This window comes from Peromyscus eremicus, chromosome 10 (genome assembly GCF_949786415.1).
Source record: "Peromyscus eremicus chromosome 10, PerEre_H2_v1, whole genome shotgun sequence".
NCBI lineage: Eukaryota > Metazoa > Chordata > Mammalia > Rodentia > Cricetidae > Peromyscus > Peromyscus eremicus.
The window spans coordinates 5,084,399-5,108,249 of record NC_081426.1 but is presented as its reverse complement, the minus strand read 5'-3'; the positions used below and the strand labels follow the sequence as shown (position 1 = coordinate 5,108,249).

At 38.9% G+C, this 23,851-nt stretch overlaps 1 protein-coding gene across 7 annotated transcripts in view; it reads right to left on the bottom strand.

Annotated features, from left to right (window-relative positions):
* Positions 1-23,851, bottom strand: part of Vrk2 (VRK serine/threonine kinase 2) — a 143,255-nt gene that overhangs the window by 55,774 nt on the left and 63,630 nt on the right. For all 7 annotated transcript variants that reach the window (XM_059275245.1, XM_059275244.1, XM_059275250.1 and 4 more), the window contains exons 6-7: positions 15,363-15,468; positions 13,680-13,772 (exon numbers count right to left, since the gene is read on the bottom strand). In XM_059275245.1, coding sequence (XP_059131228.1) covers positions 13,680-13,772; positions 15,363-15,468 — 199 coding nt within the window. The remainder of the gene's footprint in view (positions 1-13,679; positions 13,773-15,362; positions 15,469-23,851) is intronic.

Genomic DNA, 23,851 nt, shown 5'->3' with positions numbered 1-23,851 from the left:
TACCCTACTAGAGCAGGCTTTGCATATTCCAACATAATTAAAGCATAAGAAAAAGACATTTAAAAAGTCTTTATGAATATGATAGAGGTCCTTAGAGAGGATATGAATAAATCTTTTGAAGAAATCTATGAAAATACAACCAACAGTGGAAGGAAATGAATAAACCATCCAAGACCTGAATGTGGAAATAAAAGTCAATAGAGAAAACCCAAACCAAGGGAAATCTGGAAACAAAATAGAAACTCAAACAGGAACCACAAAGGCAACCCATACCAACAAAATGAAAGAGATGAAAGAGAGAATCTCAGGCACTGAAGACACAATACAAGAAATGGACAAATTGGTCAAAGAAAGTGTTACATCTAAAAAACTCCTAGCAAAAAATATCCAAGAAATCTGGGACGTTATGAAAAGAAACAAATCTAAGAATAAATTAAGAAAAGGAGAAGAAACACAGGTCAAAGACAAAGAAATATTTTCAAGAAAATCACAGAAGAAAATTTTCCTTACCTAAAGGAGATGTTTATCAAAGTAAAAGAAGCTTAAAGAACACCAAATAGACTGGACTAGAAAATAAAGTCATCTCAGTATATAATAATCAAACTACAAAACATACAGAACAAATATATATATATAAAAGCTGCAAGGGAAAAAAAGCAAGTAACATATAAAGGCAGACCTATTAGAATTACACCTGACTTCTCGATGTAGATTCTAAAAGCCATAAGGTCCTGGACAAATGTTCTACAAACTCTAGGAGACCACAAATGCCAGCTCAGACTACTATACCCAGGCAAACTTTTAATCACCATAGATGGAGAAAATGAGACATTACATGATAAAACAAAATTTAAGCAATATTTACCTACAAATCCAGCCTTATAGAAGGTGCTAGAAAGGTAACTCCAACCGAGAGGTTAACTACATCTAAGGAAACACAGGGAATAAATAACCACGAACAGCAAACCCAAAAGAGGGGAAACACACACACACACACACACATACACACACACACACACACACCAACACCAACACCACCAACAACAACAAAAACAAAATAACAGGAATCAACAATCATTGGTCATTGATATCTCTCAACATCAATGCTCTAAATCACCAATAAAAAGACACAGACTAAGAAAATGGATGTGAAACCAGGATCCATCCTGTTGCATTCAACAGACAAAACTTACCATCAAGGACAGACATCTTTTCAGGGTAAAAAGAGGAAAAAAGATATTCCAAGCAAGTGGACTAAGAAGCAAGCTAGTGTAGCCATTTTAATATCTAACATACACTTCAAACCAAAACTAACCAAAAGATAGGGAAGGATACTACACACCCATCAAAGGAAAAAAAAAATCCAAGATGACATTGCAATAATTAACATCTATACACCACACCAAGGGCACCCAAGTTATAAACAAAACAAAACAAAACAATACTACTACAGCTTAAATCACATATTGACCTTTACATGCTCATACTGCGAGACTTCAATACATCATTCTCACCAATAGAGAAGTCATCCCCCCCACAAAAGAAAAATCAGTTAAAAAAAAAACAAAAAAAAAAAACACCAAAAACCAAACCAAAACAAAAAAAAAACCCACAAAAACCAGTACCCCTCCTATATCCTATATACAATTGACAAACAGACTAAGAAAGAAACTGGGGAAACAACACCTTTTACAATACACTAAAATAATACAAAATATCCTGGGGCAACTCTAATCGAACTGGAAAAAGACTTGCGTGATAAAAAACTTCAGGGCACTGAAGAAAGAAATTGAAGAAGATATCAAAAGATGGAGGGACCTCGCATACTCATGGATCCTTAGGATTAATATAGTAAAGATGGCCATCCTACCGAAAGTAACCTATAGATTCAATGCAATTCCCCTCAAATCCCCAACACAATTCTTCACAGATCTTGAATGGACAACTTTCAATTTTATATGGAAACACACACACATACACACACACACATACACACACTTAAAAAAAAAAAGCCAAAAGACAAACACAAACAAACGAAAACAGGATAGCATAAACAATCCTGAATAATAAAAGAACGGCTAGAGGTATTACTATCTCTGGTTTCAAACTGTACTACAAAGCTACAGTGTGAAGGCAATACAGACTCCATCGTAGGGAAGGGCCACCAACTTAGACCACCACCTGCTGTACTTCATGAAGTATCTCAGGAATGTGCCATGACAATACGCTCCTGCAGACATTCTGTCTGAGCTTTATGGCCCTTGAAGACACCCATATAACCCTGCTGAGCAGCCCAAATAATCCTGCCTCAGCAAGTTGTGATTCCCTGCCAAAAGTCCAACCCAATAGTTTCAAATGTTGTTTCACACCGAAAGTCTAGACCAAGAGTTTCAAAAATCACCTTCCCCCATATCCCTTCTACCCAATCCCAAGATGCCAAAGCATGTAATTCCCGGCTTGTGGTATGCCCTATAAAAACTCTCTACCCCTGGGCCCATGGCCACTGCTACTGCTGCATTTCCCTCCATCTGCCTGTCAGTGGCCCAGGTTTGAACCTGACAGTAAAAAGGACCCTTACGTGCTTGCATTGGAAACCTGTTCCTTAGCAGTCTCTGGGGGTTTCGAGACACGGGTACAACATTACTAATAAAAACAACATTGTTTTGGCACAAAAACAAGTATGTTCCACACACCTATGGATACCTGATTTTTGATAAAAAAAAAAGACAGAAATACATACTAGAAAAAAGACAGAATTTTCAACAAATGGTGCTGGTAAAACTAGATGTCTGCATTTGGAACGATCCAAATAGATCCATACATATCACCCTGCACAAAACACAACTCCAAATGGATGAAAGACCTCAAACATAAAAAGAGATAGACTTAATCTGAGAGAAGAGAAAGTGGGGAATAGCCTTGAACTTACTGTCATAGGAAATGACTTTCTGAACAGAAAACCAATAGTACAGGCTCTAAGGTCAACAATTAATAAAAAAAAGAGCTCATGAAACTGAGAAACTTTGCATGGAAAAAGACACTGTCATTCAGACCAACTACCCATCTGATAGAGGGCTAATATCCAAAATAAACAGAGAACTCAAGAAACTAGATATCAAGAAAACAAATAACACAATTAAAAAACAGAGTACAGATCTAAACAGAAAGTTCTCAAAAGAGGAAACACAAATGACTGAGAAAGAATTAAAGACATGTTCAAACAAAACTATTTTGAAATTTCATCTTACACCTGTCAGAATGGCTAAGATCAAGAAAACAAGTGACAGCTCATGCTGGCAAGGATGTGGAGTAAGAGAAACACTCCTCCATTGCTGGTGGGAGTGTAAACTTGTACAGCCACTATGGAAAACAACATGGCAGTTTCTCAGGAAGATGGGAATTGTTCTACCTCAAGATCCAGCTATACCATTTGTCTTAGTGAGTGTTTATTTCTGTGAAGAGATACCATGACCACAGCAACTCTTATAAAAGAAAGCATTTAAATGGGCCTTACTTACAGTTTCAAAGGTTTAGTCCGTTGTCATCATGGTAAGAAGCATGGCAGCAAACAAGTAGACATGGTGTTGGATAAGTAACTGAGAGTTCTACATCTGGGTTCACAGGCAGCAGAAAGGGAGAGACACTGGGCCTGGCTTGGGCTTTTGAAACCTCAAAGACAACAGGGTGTGGTGGTGTATGCCTTTAATTCCAGCATTAGGGAGGCAGAGGCAGGCTGATTTTTGTGAGTTTGAGGCCAGCCTGACCTGCAGAGTGAGTTCTAGGATAGCCAGTGCTACAAAGAGAAACTCTGTCTCAAAAAAACAAAACAAGAAAACTTCAAAGTCCACCTCCAGTGACACACTTCCTCCAACAGGGCCACACCTCCTGCCCCTTTCAAATAGTGCCACTTCCTGAGGACCAAGCATTCAAATCTTTGAGCCTACGGGGCCATTCTCATTCAAGCCACCACACCACTCTTGGACATATACACAAAGGACACTTCATTCCACCACAAAGAAACTTGCTCAGCCATGTTTATTGCTGCTCTATTCATAATAGCAAGAAATCAGAAACAACCTACATGTCCCTCAACAAAAGAATGGATAAATAAAAAGTGGTACATGTACACAATGGAGTATTACTCAGTCATTAGAAAAAAATGACATTATGAAATTTATAGGCAAATGGATGGAAATAGAAAAAAATCATCCTGAGTGAGATATACCAGATCTAGAAAAGCAAATGTGGTACGTCTATGCTTATATGCACATATTAGCTGTTAAGTCAATGATAACCAAGCTACAATCCATAGAATCACAGAGGGAAGGCATAGAGTAAAAGACTAGAGGGTACAGATAGATCTCCTTAGGAAATAGATAATTCTATCTATTAGAGATAGAATAATTATGGATGGATGGGGGTAGAATGGGAGGATCAAGTGGGAAGGGGGATGGGGTTGAGGGACAAAATATGGGAGAAACAGCTAAAGTTAAGGGAGATTTGAGGTGTAGTATGGAATCCTAACACAGTAGAAGCTTCCTAAAATATATGCTTGCTCTGCTTCTCTGATCTTTATATCAAGGTGAGCTAAATGAAATCAACAAATAATGGGGGAGACAGAGTCCCAGCTGGCCATCTCTTGTCACCAAATGAAGCTTCCAGTATTGGAACTGGGTTATAGCTAATTGAGTTGTTGGCCAAAAAGGTACCATTTGAATCCCAAAACAACCCAGACTGTTGCCAAAACAATAGGTTGCTCTCCACAAACTGATTCTAAGGCCCCATTGCTGGAGACAACACCTACACAACTCAATGAACATGGAGAGTTCAAGTTGGTGCCTCCACAGAGCCTTCACCCCTACATCCTAGTGTCTTTGGTACAGGAAGATAACTCTACACACTATCGAAAGAGAAATGTAAACACCAAGCCAGCAACAAAACCTTTAATTGATGGCGGTATCCTGCCTGCAAATTATGCTGGTGCAATGGTGTCACAAAGCTTATGGGAGTTGCCAGCCAGTGTCTGAGTTGACTTATGGCACAGTCCACGAGATGGAACCATACCAACATCACTTGGGTGGCCGAGAACCAGAGACTAAATAATGCGGGAACCTAGAGTAAAACCAAATACTACTGATCTAAACAAAGAAATAATTTTTTAAAAAAGTAATGATAAAATGACTCCTAATGATATTCTGTAACACTCACAGACCAGCATCTGTTGCACAAATCCTAATTGGTCTTATAATAAAAAACCGGAGCCAGATATGAGGGTGAAAGTTGAAAGATCAGAGAAGCAGAGAAAGCCACAGCCACTACCTCTTATCTCACCAACTTCTCAGCCTGAAAGAGCAGGGAAGGGCAGAGGCGAACTCCTGTCTCCTCCAGCCTTATATTCCTTTCTCTGCCCAGCCATATCACTTCCTGTCTCAAGCTTCCTAGTGCTGGGATTAAAGGGGTGTGATTCCCAAGGACTGGGATTAAAGGTGTGTGCCACCACTGCCTGGCTCTGTTTCTTCTTTAGACTGGATTAACCTCGTGTGCCCAGTGTGGCCTTGAACTCACAGAAATCCAGACGGATCTCTACCTCCCAAGTGCTAGGATTAAAGGTGTGTGCACTGCCTAACTCTGTGGCTGGCTCTGTCCTCTGATCTTTAGGCAAGCTTTATTTCTTAGATTACAAACAATATACCACAAGCGTCTTGTCAGCCATCATTAGAGAAGCTTCCTCTTGCAGCAGAGGGGAAAAAAAATACTGAAACTTGCCACCAGACATTATGCAGAGAGTGAAAGATGTTGGAACTTTCAGTCCTAAATGGGATGTCTCCATCAAGTCCCTCCACTCAGACCTTAGGGAACCCTGCTAAAGAGGGGGTGTAAAGAGTATAAGAACCAGAAGGGATGGAAGACATCAAGAACACAAGGCCCTCTAAATCAACATGAGCAAAGCTCTTATGAACTCACAGAGACTGAAACAGCATTCACAGGGCCTGCACAGGTCTGCACCAAGTCCTCTGCAAGTATATTATGGTTTCCAGTTCAGAGGTTTTATGGGACTCCTGAGTGTGCAAACGAGTGGGTCTATGATTCTTGTGCTTTCTCTTGGGCTCTTTTCCTTCTGTTGGTTTGTCTTGTTCAACTTAGATGTAATAGTTTTTGTTTTATCTTATTATATGTTATTTTTATTATAGTCTGTCTTAGGGTTTCTATTGCTGTGAAGAGACAGCATGATCATAGCAACTCTTATAGAAAAAACATTTAATTGAATGGCTTACAATTCAGAGGTTCAGTCCATTATCATCATGGTGGGACATGGAAAAGTACAGGCAGTCATGGTGCCGGAGAGGTACCTACGAGTCCTACATCTTGATCGGCAGGCAACAGGAAATGAACTTAGACATGTGGCTTGAGGATATGTGAGACCACAAAGCCTGCCTCCACAGTGACACATTTCCTCCAACAAAGCCACACCTCCTAATAGTGCCACTCCCTTTGAGGGCCATTTTCTTTCAAACTATCACATTATCACTTAGAAGCCTGTTATTTTCTAATGAGAGACTGTAGTAGAATATTTTAAGGTGTGTTGCATTTGTTTAAGTCTGTGAAACTGTGTTACTGTGCCTGTGTAAAACACCTGATGGTCTAATAAAGAACTGGCCAATAGCAAGGCAGGAGAAAAGATAGGCAGGGCTGGCAGACAGAGAGTATATATAGGAGAAAACTGGGAGGAGAGATCTAAAATCTAGCAGCCAGAGAAGGAGGAGGACTCAGGAGCCAGTCATCCAGCTACGCAACCAGCAAGCCATGGAGTAAGAGTAAAACTTATGGAAGTAAGAGAAGGGGAAAACCCAGAGGCAAAAGGTAGTCGAGATAATTTAAGTTAAGGAAAGCTGGCAAGAAACTAAGCCAAGCTAAAGCCAGGTATTTACAATTAAGAATAAGCCTCCATGTGTGAATTTACTTGGGAGCTGTGTTGCAGGCCCCCCAAAAGAGAAAAGAGCAAAATCAACCAACAACAAGAGACAGAAAGGGAATGGATCTGGATGGCATGGGAGCTGGGGAGGAACTGAGAGGAGCAAACAGAGGGGAAATGGTAATCAGGATATATTATGTGAGAAAAGAATATGTTCTCATAAAAAGGAAAAAAATTAAGAGAAAAAAAAAACCCAGAACAATTGATTGCTTACTTAACTTGATAAACACACACATGCACACAAGACATCTGCACACATTTGCACATCTGTACACTGTAGCATGAATCTTAGAGAGTCTTATTAATAAAATCAAACCCGGGGCCAGTTATTGGGGTGAAATGCTGGATGGTCAGAGAGACTGACCTAGCCACAGCTAACCTCACCTGGCCAACTTCTCAGCTGGTCCTGTTTCCTCAGACTGGAAGCCTCTGTGTCCTCATATCTGAATGGCTCTCAGCTGAACTGCTGCTCGAAAACCTGAATGCTTAACCAGCCAAATGCTTAACTAGCCAAATGCTTAACCAGCCAAATGCTTCTAGTTTCTGATCCTCACGCTTTATATACCTTTCTGCTTTCTACCACCACTCCCTGGGATTAAAGGCTCACTTTCTGAGATTAAAGGCGTGAGTCACCATGCTTGGGTGTATCCTTGAACACACAGATTTCTGCCTCTGGAATACTAGGATTAAAGGCGTGTGCTATCACTGCCTATCTTAAGGCTTTTCTGTTCTCTGACCCCAGATAAGTTTATTAAGGTACACAATATTTTGGGGAATACAATACCACCACAGTACACAAGGTTTTAATCCTAAAGGCAGTATCACATCTATTAGGATAGTAGCTCAGGCATTTCCACTAAGATCCCAGAGCAATAGGATAACCTCAGCATCACTGCTATTTAGTCTTACACTGGGGACATACTAAGCCATGCAATAAGACAAATCCATTGGAAATGTAAGAACTGGAAAATTATTCCATTTGCCTGATATAACAGTTGCTTAAGAAAATCTAAGAGAAGCTGAGGAGATGGCTCAGATGGTAAGAGTTCTTGTTTCTCTTGCAGAGACCTGAGTTTGCTCCCCAGTACCCATCTGGTGCCTCATAACTGTCCATAACTCCAGTTCCAGAGGAACCAGCAGTGTCTTCTGGCCTCCATAGGCACTGCATGCACATGATACACGTAAGTACAGGCAAATCGCTCATGTACGTAAAATAAAAATAAATAAATCTTTAAAGCACATTAACAGTGACAATAAAAACTATAGTATTTATGAATGAACAGAACAAGAAATAGAAAAACTAACATGAAGAAGAAATCATTAAAATACTCCTGAAGACGCAAATATAAATCTTACAAAATATAAAACTTTCCTGATTGCTCAATGAGCATCAATTAGAAGGATGTCAGGTCTCAACTAAATTAATTTTAAATTTATCAAAACTTCAGTAAGAATATCAAATATTTCTTAACCTATCTAGATAAATGAACACAGAAAATATGGCTAGAGTGATACTGAGGAAGAAAAAAACGTAGCAAAAAGGAAACACAGAAGAGAGAGTGAGAGGTGAGAAGACAGCAGCAAAGGACGGTCAGACCAACCTAACACTGAAACACAGCAAAGAGCACGGGAGATCAGTGCGCTGGGATTGCACACACACACACACACACACACACACACACACACACACTCAGCATAGAGCACGGGAAATCAGTGCGCTGGGATTGTACACATACACACACACACACACACACACACACACACACACACACACACAGCATAGAGCACGGGAAATCAGTGCGCTGGGATTGCACACACACACACACACACACACACACACACACACACACACACACAGCATAGAGCACGGGAAATCAGTGCGCTGGGATTGTACACATACACACACACATACACACACACACACACATACACACACACACACACAGCATAGAGCACGGGAGATCAGTGCGCTGGGATTGTACACACACACACACACACACACACACACACGCACACACACACACATACACACACACATACACACACACACACACATACACACACACACACACAGCATAGAGCACGGGAGATCAGTGCGCTGGGATTGTACACACACAAAGTTAGGCTCTATGTCTTTTCGTGTAAAGAATAAAATCAAATTATGCAATGAAGTTCTTATAAGTAAGTTCCCTAATTATAACACAAAATCTGTAATAAATAAAAAGCTGGTACCCTTGTCCACATTATTAATGATCATCTGCATGGAAAGAAAAGGTCCAAAGCACAGATGAAGTATAGAAGACAGATTGGAAAGCCAGGCACGATGGCTCATTCCTATGGCCCAGCATTCTGGAACTGAAGGTAGGTGGATGAGAAATTCAAGGCCAGCCCTGACTACATGAGTGAATTCTATGCTAGCCAAAGCTACTGAGAGCCTCTCAAAAAAAAAAAAAAAAAGATATAAATTATAAGAAAATCAGATGTGAAAGTTATGCAGCAGCAAAAGGACTCAGACAGTTCATATAAAAACTCTTCCAGGGGCTGGAGAGATGGCTCAGAGGTTAAGAGCACTGACTACTCTTCCAGAGGACTCAGGTTTAATTCCCAGCACACACTTGGCAGCTCACAACTGTCCAGGGAATCCAACACCCTCACACAAACATACTCACTGGCAAAACACCAATGCACATAAAATAAAAACAAATCAATTATTTAAAAAAAAAAAAAAAACTCTTCCAAATGGAGGGGAAAACAAAATAAATGAAGATAAGAATGGGCAAATGGCAAGAACAGAAATTCAACAAAATTAAATTATTGAAGCTGGCCTTCTTGGTTTTAGAAATGATGAAAGTAAGACTGCCTGGATTTTCACCCCTGCTGCACATAATAATTGTGAAGTAAGTAAGTGTTTGGAGGTTTTAAACATATGACACAAGACTGTGCTCCTCGAAAGAGCCACAAATAGGTGAACCGTACGAGTACCCAGAGACATCCTAACTAGCACATGGAGTGGGCAACCATCAGAGGCCAGAGGCTCAGGCAGAACCTGAAGCTGAAGGTGCAGAAGGGAGAGAACCATAGGCAGTTGTAGCACCTGGAGGGAGGACAGGAAGCTGAACCTCTTCCGGATCTCAAGGGGCTAGAGACAGTCTACTCCTGACTATTGAAGTGATGAATCCCATGGTGAATTGGCTGGAAGCAGAAATAACCCTCTGAGTACAGGCTCCTATAAACCTAGACTAACAAAGCATGAAAACAAGCCTCTAATGGACACACCCTCGCCAAGATTTTAATACACATGTACAGGAGGGAAGGGGTTAAAAGCAAAAAGATAGGAAAGACATACAGTGCTGAGATCAAGAGCAGTTGTGGTAGTTATACCAACAAAAGACAAAGGCAGACTTCCAAAAAAAGACAAAAAAGACAATTGATAAAAAAAAAACATAAAAATTACATATGCAACCAATGCACACAAAGGAAATGCTGATGAGGATTCTTTAAAAGGAGAAAAATTCAAGAGTTTCTAAATTCTTCTCATAGAGATACTGAAAACTGAAACAAAACTCAACCAGTTTTTACCTAACTGACATTTATTAAACATCTACCTCAAACCAAGTAGCAGGATATATATTATTTTCAAGGGTCTATGAAATATTCAGAAAGTGGCCTGTGTCTTTAGACATAAAGTAATTGCCAATAGACTTTAAAATACTAAAATCATAAAGTGTAATTCTCTAATCAAAACAGAATTAAGATTCTGCTACTCTCCAGCAAAGGCTAGGAGGATGGCCCAGTGGTTAAGAACACTTGTTCTTTGGGAGAGAGGATGCAGTTCCATTCCCAGCATCTCATGGTGGCTCTCAGCTGACCAGAAGTCCAGTTCCAAAGATTCTGACGCTCTTTCCTGGCCTCTGGCAGTACTAAGCACACAGGTGGTGCAGAGAAACACATGAAAGCAAACCAGCCATACACGTAAACAAAAATAATAAATTCTTTTGAAATTTTTCCAAAATAAAAAAATAAAAAAATAAATCTATGGCAGGGGCTGGAGAGAGGGCTCAGCAGTTAAGAGCATGTACTGCTCTTGGAAAGGGCCTGAGTTCAGTTCCCAGCACCAACATCAGGTAGCTCAAAACATCTGTAATTCCAACTCTGGGGCAATGGATACCCTTTTACAACCTCTAAAGGTAATTGCGTTCATGAACACAGACACATATGGGTACACATACTTTAAACAGAAGAATCACTGACAGAGAAAGATTTAAAAACTCCAAAATATATGAAATTTAAACACAATTCCACATAACCACAACAAAAAAGCTAGTATCAAGGAAAGTAAGAAAATAATTTGAATTAGTAAAAAGAAAACAAAGAAAGGGAGCACTGGGAAGGTGGCCCCTTGCAAGGTGGCCGGCCTGGCACCTCCTCAGGATAGTCTACAGTGTCATAGCAAATGCATCACAGTACACCACAGTTAGTCAGAGTCCTAACAGGTTTGCTGGTAAACCTGACAAACTGATTCCAATATATATGAAATTCCAAAGACGCCAGAGTAGCCAAAACAATTTGTTTTTAAAACAAAAGAACGAAGTTGGAAGATGTCCATGATCTAATTTTTGCATTCTATAATTACAGTAATGAAGATAGTCTTCTACTGGACCTCACACCTACTTATCAAAGACATCAGGAAGGAAACCAAAAGACTGGCCACAGCTGTAGACATTACCTACAACACAAACATCTGACAAAGCTCCTACCCTCAAACATAAAGACACCACAATTCATTTAGAAGAAAAATTTCTTTAAAAATGGACATGTTCACCAAGAAAACACGGGACTGGAAGCAAGCAAATACAACTTGGTCAGTGCCAGCAGGTGACTAACGCAGATGTAAATGACAGGTGCCTAGCAACTATCAGGAATGCTGAAACTCAGAGAACTAATGGAAATGTCATTGTCACACATTGCTGATGGGAACTTCACAATGACAGTCTCTGAAGGAGAAAGTCAGTTCTCAGTTATTTACCCTAAAGGAAAGTAAAACACAAGCCTGCATAAAAGCTTTACATGCATCTTAGCTCATGGTCATTTTATTCATAACTGTCAAAACCTAACCACCACGGCCTAGAGAGATGGCGCAGCAGTTGGCTGCTTTTCCAGAGGACCTGAGTTTGGTTCCCAATACCATGTTAGACAATAATCAAAATAAATCCTATAAAAATCCAAATGTCCAAAACCAGGCAAACAGATAAAGTAATAGTACTATTCAAAAAATACTACCCAGCAGTAAAAAGCAATTACACAGGTTTGAATTATTCCGCTAAGGGATGGAAACAGCTAAAAGAATATATGTCTCTTTGCTTACTCTCTCAGATTTTCTCTACTTGGCTGTTTTTTAAGGAAGCTACCCCACTGTTCCTTCTTTACATCTTCTAGTTTTAGCACAGGTGACCTATTTTCCACTCATCTCAAGGACAGTGCTACATCTTCTTCCCCCGACCCTGATTTCATTTTTATCACAACATTGTGAAATTACATGTTTTTCTATTAATTTCTTGTTTGCTAGATATTTTCAAGTATTTATTAAAAAATATCTGACAGGTACTCATTCCTTATGTCTAGGATTAATTTAGAGATATATTCAATTTTTTAACCATTTTTTTAAATGGTATTTTCTGTAGAGACTTTTTCCCTCTTATTTAGAATTTTCAATACTTACAGAGGTCTATTAAGCATTCAATTATAGTTTTCTAATATTTTTGAGTCTTAGTTTCTTGTACTTTAAATCTGTTGAGACAGTAGGTAATAGTTGCATATATTTATTTAAAATTAAATTAAAATTTCAGTTATTCAGTTATTTTTGCCATATTTTTATAACATCTTATTTGAAGAAAATTATATGTTTCATATAGATAAATTTTGAGCAATTTAAGTAAAACTAAGCAGCAAGTGCTCTGAGTTCCCAGATAGTCCCAGCCCCTAGACATACAGCTTTCACCTCAATACTACTCAGTGAGGCCTTTGTTACTATGGATTAACCAACATGACATACCAGTATCACCCAAGGTATGACATACCAGCATCACCCATGGTATATGCAATGAAAGCGGGACTTGACAAAGAAATAATGGTGTATGTGCACTCTCGATGTACACACAAGTTTCACTGCCCTAGAAACCATTAGTACTCTGACTGTTCACCCCCCTGGTTTCGAACCCCTGGCCACTACCAACTGTTTGAAACTGGTATTGTCCTGGCCACATCTCAAGGAATGCTATGATATTGGGTAGAAGATTTCTACCACAATGGAAAGTTCTTTTGGACATGTTTCTTTGCTCAAACTACAGGGAGAAGAAATGGAGCCCCACACAGCTACCTTCCTGCACACATCCATTCCTTCTCCCTAGATTGCCATAGTACTTTATCTACATTTGCTTAGAAACTCAGATTCCTGCTCAGGCACTTCTTCAATGTGTGTCCATTAGCAAATGATTTAACCCTCTGACTCTCGGTTTCTTCATCCTAATTACTCATTAATCTGGAGCAAGGATTAAATTAGGTAAGCAAGGTAAGACAAATTGAAACATTCATCATACTAAGCCCTCATTTGTAAACTCTTGTGGGTTAAGAGTCTGTCTTTACTAAGTTTGACTAAAGAACTCTGAAGATGATGCTGAAAGCCAATGTTAATTAATCCTCTCTTTACCCGATTTGGATTTGTGTAGCCCAACAATAGGTTTGCTGCTTTTATATCACCATGAACATATTCATTTTCATGTATATATTCCAGTATGTCCAGCTGTGAAAAAAATAGATAAGACCAGTATCAATGTTTTACACTAGAATAATATGGTTTATTTCTACACATTATAAAATAATGTATCTCACTCTTACTGATTATTCTAAAATATCATAATTTCTGGTTGTTCATCCCATAAAAGGTTGGATGAAATGATCCTCAAACATCAAATACTGTACTTGAACCTCTGAAAAAGGGAAATCAAGATTCAACAATACTTATTCTTATGGCCCTGAAAGCCCAATGGCCAGACCAAAATGTACAAAGGTGAATGTGATGTTTAATCTCACTTGTCAAGTTGAGAAAACCTAGAATCACATGGGATCTGAGCCTCTGGGAATACCTGTAAGGAATTATCTTGAGGAGACTAAGTTTGAAGGGAGATTTGCCCACTGTGGGTGGCGCCATTCCCTGGGATGAGAGTCTGAACTGTATAAAATGAAGAAACCTGGCACAGACACCCATCATTCTTTCTTGAATGTGGATGCAATGTGATCATTTGCCTCAATATCATGTTGTTTGTGACTTCCCCAACATGAGGGACTGTAACCTCAAATTATGAAACAATGTAAATACTTTCTTCTTTAATTTGCTTTTGTCAGAGTATTTCATCATAGTAACTAGAAAACCAATTTAAACTGGGAATAAATATCATAAAAACTATAGGAAAATAGAAAAGACATCTATGGTGAAACAGTCATATAGTTCATTCATCTATCAATACTATGATTCAATCTTGAAGATATCAGAACAAAATATTATACCTCTGATCATTATCTTGTGTAATAACAAACTCTTATGCATCATTAAATCCCTAGAACCTTGCATATCAAATATATATATATATATATATATATATATATATATATTTATGACACACAAACACAGAGACATATATGAGAGAGAGGTGCTCTGTGAACACTCACTAGGAGAATGGATAGATGAATAGGTAAATGGAGAAATTAACATGACCTGGCCTGATATGTTTCATTCTACTTATGATTAGGGGCAGGAGGAGACTAAAGCAAGATACATACAAATAAGGTAAATATGTGGCACGATCAACAAATGAATGTATGCATGGTCATTTGTGACTACATTGCTTAATAGCAGTGTGTGTGTGTGTCTGTGTGTCTATGTGTGTGTGTCTGTGTGAGTGTGTGTGTGTGTCTGTGTGTGTGTGTGTCTGTATCATCCATTGCTGTAATTAATTGATGCCACCACCCCAACTTATACTTAAGATATTTTAAATCAAATTATACCATATTTAGTATGAGAAGTAGTCTATTTGGCCATATTTTGTAGTTACAAATGTAACAGACAAAAGAAAGGTTATTCTTGCAGCTACATAAGCTTGCTCTGATATGAAAAACAAAGCTGTGATGGAAAACTGAGTGTAATAACAACGACCAAACACAACACAGCCTGCATTCTGCAGAGCCCATGGTTATCAATTTCAGCAAAATCCTTTCTACTCTCTATAACTGTCATTCCTAGGAAATAATCCTTCTTTTCTCATAATTCCATAAAAAGCAAAACAAGTAAATAATCTAAAACTGAGACATTTGAAGTGAACCATCTTGAACTCACCACCCTGATTCCAAGTTGCAGGACAGTCGATTTTTTAAAAACACCATTCTGGTCTGAGAGCTTCTGTAAATCTATTCCCAATCTTTCCATTATCATGAACCTGTAACTGAAAGGAGATAACAGAAAAGAGATCTTCCTGAAATAATAATTCTGAGATTATCTCCTAATGAATTTAAAAAGACAGTGCTTCCCACCTAACCAAGAAGAATCAGTGCAAGCCACTGGAGAACGTGTGGACAACAACCCACTATACTCTATGAGGCATACTTCCTATCTAACAGTCAAGGAGACTCAGTCCAAGCCACTGAAGAACATGTGCACAATAACCTGCTAATCCTCTGTGAGGCAGTTTAGTATTTCATATGGTTTATTCACTAGCACTGAGCAGTTAATACTGTCTCGGATAATGGAGAGAATGGTGCTTCAAAATTTCTCTTTTGCTTGTCTATGACAGTGTTAATTGCTTGGTACAGGTTAGTTCCCATCACCTTGTTATGTGTCCTAAAAATGTCACTACCCATACAGAAAATGGTAAAACTTCTTTATCTTACAACACTATATTTTATCCATTGTTATAAACATTTATTGTTTTATATTTTACTTAGGCGTGTGTGTGTGTGTGTGTGTGTGTGTGTGTGTGTGTGTGTGCAACTGTGTGTGCTTGTGGACACAGAGGATGGAAAAGGCTGCCTATCTCTCAGTGCTGAAGCTAGTGGTGTCTTGCATGGGGGCTGGGATCCAAACTAATAGGCATGCAGCAGCACTCTGAATGGCTCTATCCATTTCTCCATCCCCACATGTCATTTTGCAACTCCATATCTTCCTTCTCTGTTCAGGATTCCCTTTTTATTTCCCCTTTCTAGCACAACACCCCACATTCTACATCCATTAGAGAAATACATACATGGCCTTTTGGGTGTATCTTACAAGAGTGTGATATTACTAAGTCAACATACAAAGTTACAGGTTTCTTCAGGGCACTTTCATGTCATCTTTGTGTCCTTCATCCTCCTCTCCCACTGTCTGCCGTCACCCCTCAGCCTCATGCTGGTTCCCTCCCCCAAACAACCTTGCTGCTGCTGTCATGTCACATATCTCCATTATCTTCTCTCTCATTCTCCCTCCCCTTTTCATGATGTCTTCCCACATCTCATAGCCCCTTCTTCATACAGACAGAGAGACAGACACACACACATGCACACACGCACGCGTGTGCACAAACACACACACACACACACACACACACACACACACACACACACACACACACACCATGTATATATAAAGCATATGGGCTTCCCAGAAGAGATGAAACATGAAGAACTGGTTTGAGTCTAGAGTAACTTATTTCACTTAATGAATATTCTCCAATTCTATCCACTTTCCTATAAATGTCATGATTTCATTTTTCTTATAGCTGAATAAAATTCCACCATGTATCACATTTTCATTATCCATTCGTTGATTGGGCATCAAGGCTGATTCCAATCCTGCATACTACGAACAGTGCAATAATAAACATGGACATGTAAATATCTCTATGATATTCTAACTAAGATCCCATCAGACAAACCCCAGGAGTGGCAGTGCTGGGTCATATGTTAGTTCTATTTTGAGAAACAGTCATAATGATCTCATCTTGACCTCACTAGCTTACACACTACCACCGGTATATAAGGATTCCTCCTTCCCAGCACACTTGCAAACCTCACAAGCTTACACACTACCACCGGTATATAAGGATTCCTCCTTCCCAGCACACTTGCTAACCTCACCACTAGCTTACACACTTGCTAACCTCACAAGTTTACACACTACCACTGGTATATAAGGATTCCTTTTTCCCAGCACACTTGCTAACCTCACTAGCTTACACACCACCACCAGTATACAAGGATTCCTCCTTCCCAGCACACCTGCTACACTTGTCATTTGTTTTGTTGGTGATGATAGCAATTTGTGAGACGTAACCTCAAAATAGCTTTTCTTTTAAGATTTATTTTTGCTTACCTATATTTGTGTGTGTTTCGGTGTGAATGTATGCTACAGGTGTGCAGATGTAGAGGCCAGAAAAGGGAGTCAGATTTCCTGGGGCTGAACATTTGGCAGTTGTGAGCCACCCAGTGTGGGTGCTGGGAAGTGAGTTTCAGTCCCCCAGCAGGGCTGCAAGTGCTCTTTCTTAACCACAGAGCCGTCTCTCCAGCCCTCCTGAACTAGTTTTAATCTGTACTTCCTGACGACTGAGAACATTAAACACTATTTCAAACTAGCCACTTTTATTTCTCCCTTCAAGAACTATTCATTGAGTTCATTAGTCGATTTGTACATTGAATGATTTAGTACTTTTGCTGTTTAATCTCTGCAGTTCTCAATATATTTCATAGAACATGCCTTTATCTGATGAAGAGTTGGCGAAGGTGTTTTCCTATGCAAAGGCTGTCTATTCACTTTGCTTGTAGAAGTGTAGAAATTTCTTGAAACCCCTGCAGTGTTTTGAATGAAAAATGCCCCCATAGTCTCTGGCGTCTGAACTTTGTCCCCAGTTCGTGGTGCTGTTTGGGAGAGGTTTAGGTGATGGAGCCTCACATGAGGAAGAGGCACTGGGGGTGGGCTCTGAGAAAAGAGCCAACAGCCCTTCCATTTCAGTCTCTGATGCCTTGTGTTTATGGTTAAGATATGAGCTCTATGCTTCCTGCTCCATTCCCACTGTCATGGCGGCTGCCTATGATCATGTTCCCATGCTGTCCTGCCACTATGGACTCCAACCTTCTGGAACCATAAAGCAAAATAAACTCTTTTATATACTAAGTTGCCCTAGTAACAGTGTTTCATCATAGCAACTGAAGAGAAACTAACACAGTCCCATCAGTGAACACCTAGGAAATCTTCCCAGGTTACTGGAGTCCTTACCCGTGCCTGTCTTGGAGTATTTACCCAAGGTTTCCTCCAGCAGTGTCAGGGTTGTTGGTCTTAAATTAAGGCCTTAATGTGTTTTGAATTTTTACACACAATGGCAGATACAGCAATTCTCAAACTGTGGGCTGCAACCCCTTTAGAGGGTCAAATGACTTTTTCACAGGATATTAGATATCCTGCACTTCAGATATTGAAATTATAATTTATACAGAAGCAACACTAGTTATGAAGTAGCACCAAAAAGAATTTTATGACTGGGGGGTCTCCACAATATGAGGAACTGTATTAAAGGGTGACAACATTAGGAAAGTTGGGAGCCACTGACTAAGAATCTACTGTTATTCTTCTACATGTGTGGATTGCCAGCATTCCCAGAACCCATGGACAAATAGAGATTTTTCCCAATGTGTCTTTCTGATACCTAGAAGTTAGTGTATTTGCGTGAGTTTACTTCTGAACCTCTGTTCTAGTGCATTGATCTGTCAGTCCCTTTCTGTGCAGTGCCACACTTTTCATTATCAGTGGTCATGGTATAATTTGAGATCAAGTATTTTGATACCACTAGCACTAAGGTTTCTGCTTGGAATTGCTTTGGTTGTTTGGGTATTTTGGTTGTTTCATGTGTAAATGGACAGTTCTCTCCCACCTGCCAGTTCCCAAATAACCACTCAAAGGTTTAATATTATTTATAAATACCCAGCTGATAGCTTGGGCTTATTACTAACTAGTTCTTACACTTAAATTAACCCACAATTCTTATCTATGTTTAGCCATGTGGCTTGGTACCTTTTTTCAGTGTGACATTCTCATCTTGCTTCATCTGAGTCTGACTGGTGACTCCCGACTCCCGTCTCCCTCCTTCCCAGTATTCTCAGTCGGGCTCTCTCACCTAACTTCTGGCCCAGCTACTTATTAACAATGAGCATAATCCACAGCATTCCCCCTTTTGGTCTAATTAAAAAGGAAGGTTTTAACTTCAATGTAGTAAGATTATATACAACAAAAACAGTTATTAAGTAAGAATTATAGTAACACTATCTAATCCACTTGCATTTGGCAAAATTAAAGAAAATAATTATCTTGGCGAGTCTAAAGTTTTGTATCTAATTTACTTTCTATTATAATTAAGGAAAATGATAATTATAACTATTTAGTCTTCAACTCCATCAGAGACCTGAGAAGGATATAATATTATCTGAGTAAATAGGAAGTATAAGGGAAACAACTTCCAAAAATTAAGAAATGACAGAAAGAGTTGGTTGCCTGGACAGTCACCCAAGGTTCCTCTGCAACACTGGGGCATCCATCCTCGGCCTACAGGTCTAACATATCTGACAGACTCATCTGTGAAGCAGGATTTCTGAAGGACTGTCCCACTTTGTCTTGGCAAAGTTCTGCAGTCACTTTCTCTTCTGTCCTGCCTGTCCAATTTGGACAGCATGCTGTCAGCAGTTGAAGCAAGAGCAGTTGTGTATCCAATGGCTAACTTTTGCCACAAAGAAAGTAAACTCCATATGGAGTTTCTTCAGTACCCATCATCTTCTCTAAGTATATTGGGTGCTGCCAAGAGCAGACGTGTCTCACCATTGAAAAAAGTCTAAGTTCTTAAAACATTTTAAATGCCACATTCTGTAGGTCTTTGAAGTATTCGAAGATTGCCTATCTAATTGAAATATGTCTTTGTATACCTAGAAAACCTAACTAATATGGCTATAAGTATGACTACTATAGATGACTATTAATCTGTATTTTATAATAATATATTACATTTTGAAATGAGCTGCATTAAAAATACCTTAAACATGAGTATAAACATACATACAGTATAACAACATTGACTTTAAATTTGTATCAATATACTAAAATCCATATGTAGAATATTTTGAGTTGTTCAACAGTTGTATTTTGGATTAAAGTAAATTTAATAATCTACCCTTTTTTCAATCATAATAATCTACCCTTTTCCCCATTATTTTTATATAATATCTCCCTTTCTTCTTAGAAAGAGATTGACCATGACCATTAACCATTTATAACCAACCCCCCCTTAAATGAAAACAAACATTCATAAACAATAATTTGGGAATTTGGGCATACTTCTCTAGACTGCTTCCTGTTGATTGGGGGTGCTAATACTCTTATGGGGACCCTGAGAAAATTTAGAATTATAGTCAAGTTCTGACTGGGGTATTTTGTGCAGCTGGTCCATCTCAGCCAGTAGCCTTGAAGCTGTTTTGGATGCAGAACTCAGAGGAAACTGTAACAGAGGTACACTGAAACACTGGATCATCTGGGCCATCCATTTTTATTGGTGTCTGGTCCCCTTGTTCTGAAAATATATAAACTTTTAAAGGTAACATATATCTGTATTAACACAAATATAAACTGTGTATTATATATAAGCCAGCCAAAGATAATTTTTTGTTTTATGCTTGAGCAGGTAAAATATATGTTACATGTCTTGTAGTTACTTTAGATTTATTTTTCCATGTCTGTAGTTAAGATTTCAGGGGGTCTTCCTCAATCAGACCTAATTTTTCTTAATCCAGAATGAATCCATAGTCTCCCATTTCCTGTGGAAATAAAAATATAACTTCTCCCCCAAAGTGGCATATGTTTTGACTTAAATTTTGGAGTCAAGATATTTTTAAAATATATGTTGGTTTAATACAGCTGTTTTTTATAATCCGAGGTCTTTTAACAGCCAAAAATTTCAAAGACAACACAATAATATAAACAATCCAGAATGTGCATTTTTAATCCTTACATGGTCCATTTTTTATATTATTTTATTCTCTTTTTAAGGATTTTACTTTATTATTTTAAAACTATATATATTTTTATGATTGCTTATACATTCTCTTTTCTCTCACAAGCCTACGTATATTCTTAAACACGGTGTAACCCATTTTGAGGTTTTTTTCTCATCTGCATCTGTCTTTACTGTGTATCTCTAACTCTTTTTGTCTATGAGCAAACCCTAAGTCCTCCATGCAGAGTGCTGATGGAGCTTGTGCTGATAGCTTAAGCTGGCAGGCAGCAGCTGGGAGAAGCCTGTTTGTATTGTGACTCCTGTGAGAGACTGCAGAAACTGGCCATGTGGCTTAGCTCATGGCAGTTGTGAACCAGCTCCATTTCGTGGGCACCACAGCTGGCATAAGAGAGTAGGAAGCCCAATGTGGCTCTGTTTCTGTGCGGCTAGAGCCTTTTTTAAGCTTTCTCAGGTTTTATGTGGATGCACATGTGGCTTGTTGGTGCACCATTTGTAAACAGAGGCTTTTCTCTTCTCTGTCCTGCTACATTCCACAGCCACTTCCAAATAATCACTCAGAGGCTTATATTACTTACAAATGTGTGGCCATTAGGTCAGGCATATTACTAGCTAACTCTTAAATTAACCCACAATTCTTATCTCTGTTTAGTCACCTGGCTTGGTACCCTTTCTCAGTATGACATTCTCATCTTGCTTCCTCTGTGTCTGGCTGGTGATCCCCGACTCTGTCCTTCTCCTTCCCAGCATTCTCAGTTTGGCTTTCTTGCCTAAATTCTAGACCTGCTACCGGCCTGTCATCTTTTTATTAACAATAAGCATAGCCCACAGCATTCATGTGAACATTTTTTTCTGTTTTAATTCTTAAGATGTACTTGAAATTTGATGGGGACAATACTGAACCTAAAGATCTTATTTGTAATATAACGATTCCCACTATACTAATTCCGGCAATGGATGCACATGCAATCTAGCCCATCTTCTAGTGTCTCCCTTTGATTCTTCCTTCAGTCCCTGATCATTTTCACTGTAGAGGTATTTCCCCTCTACAAGTGGGCTTATTATTAGATTTTTTTAACATATTTAAATGTGACTCCTCCTCCACAGTTTTTTTTTCTCAGAAATTTTGTTATCAGTACATAACCTACTGATTGTTCAGTTTTGTGTCCTACTATTGTTATGAACATGTTTATCAGATGTAATGTTATCTGGAGATTCTTGTGTCTCTTATATACAGGATCGAATAGTCTTTAAATGATGTTTCTCTCATTCCCCTCAACTCTTTTTTTTCCAAGTACTGGTAAGAGTCAAGAGTGGAGATGTTAGTCTTTCTGGATTTAGAGGAAATGCATTCAGTTTTCCCCTAGTTTGTATAATTTTGGCAGTAGAGATTCATATATAGCTTTTATTGTGTTGAAGCATATTCCATCTTTTTCTATTTTCTTCAGGGCATTTATCATGAAGGGATGCTGAACATTATCAAAGGCATTTTTGACACCAATAAAGATGATCATGTGATTTCTTAATGCTCACAGATTCCCTAGAGTCTATTTAGATGTCCATATGTTGAGCAAACCATCCTTCCTCAGAATAAAACCAACTTGGTCATAGTGTATTATGTCTTTGATGTGTTCTTGAATTTGATAAAAATTCGGTGAGAATTTTTATATTTATGTTCACTAAAGATAGTGGTTTATGTTTTCTTCTTTTCTTTCTTTCTCTTCCTTTTGTTTTGTTGTTGTTTCATTGGTTGTTTCTTAGATGCTTTTCCAGTCTTAGTTATTTAGAGTATAATGGCTTCACAGAATAAATTGAACAGTGTCCTTTCTTTTCTATTTTAGGAGATCTGGTAGCTGTTTTCTCTCTCCCTCTACCCCTCTCTCTTTCAGGATTACAGGCTTTCCTTTAAACATTTGCCAAAATTCAATAGTGAATCCATCCAGTCCTAGGAGTTTCTTTCTTAGAAGACATTTTTTATTGCTGCTTCAATCCCAGTGTCTATATATATATATATATATATGTAAACAAAAAACAATGTAAGTTTCAGGGGCTGGAGAGATGGTTTAGCAGTTAAGAGCACAGGCTGCTCATCCAGGGAACCCTGTTTCGGTTCCATGCACCCAAATGGCAGCTCACAATGATCCATAACTTGACTTCCATAGGATCTAACACCCTCAGCTTGCCTCCCCAGGCACTGCATGCATGTGATATGTATGGTGCATAGACATACACACACACACACACACACACACACACACACACACACACATATACATTTCAAAACAGCTCTTAATGATGCTTGATGAATTATTCTATTTGCTAATGTGCAGTGTTCCTTTTACTGCTTCTAGTTTGGTGTAGGGCCCTGGATTCCTCCCATATTGAGTAAAGCCGTTGCCTGCTTGCCGACCTTGACCAGATGTCCTCCCTATTCTAATTCCCTGCCGGTATCCACCCTCCTGAATGCTTTAGGGAAGTTCCTTGTAAAGTGGTATCCCAAAAACAAATGGAACTTGAGTTTAAATAATTTTTACAACTTTCAAAGCCAATTTAAATGTATAAATGTAGAATTAAATTTATCATGCCCAATAAAATAAAAGATTAACTAACTGTGGTAGCTACTTTTGCTGCCAAGGACTCCAATTTGCAGTAAGGCTCGTTTAAGAAGGGAATGGCTCAATCGCCTTTAGCCTCCTGGCTATGGGTGGGTTAGGACTACTGTTGGTCTTTTCTGGGTCGCACAGATTGCAAGCCCAGCGCCACTTTGAGATCTTTGGCAACAGTTTACTCTACAGCTCACATG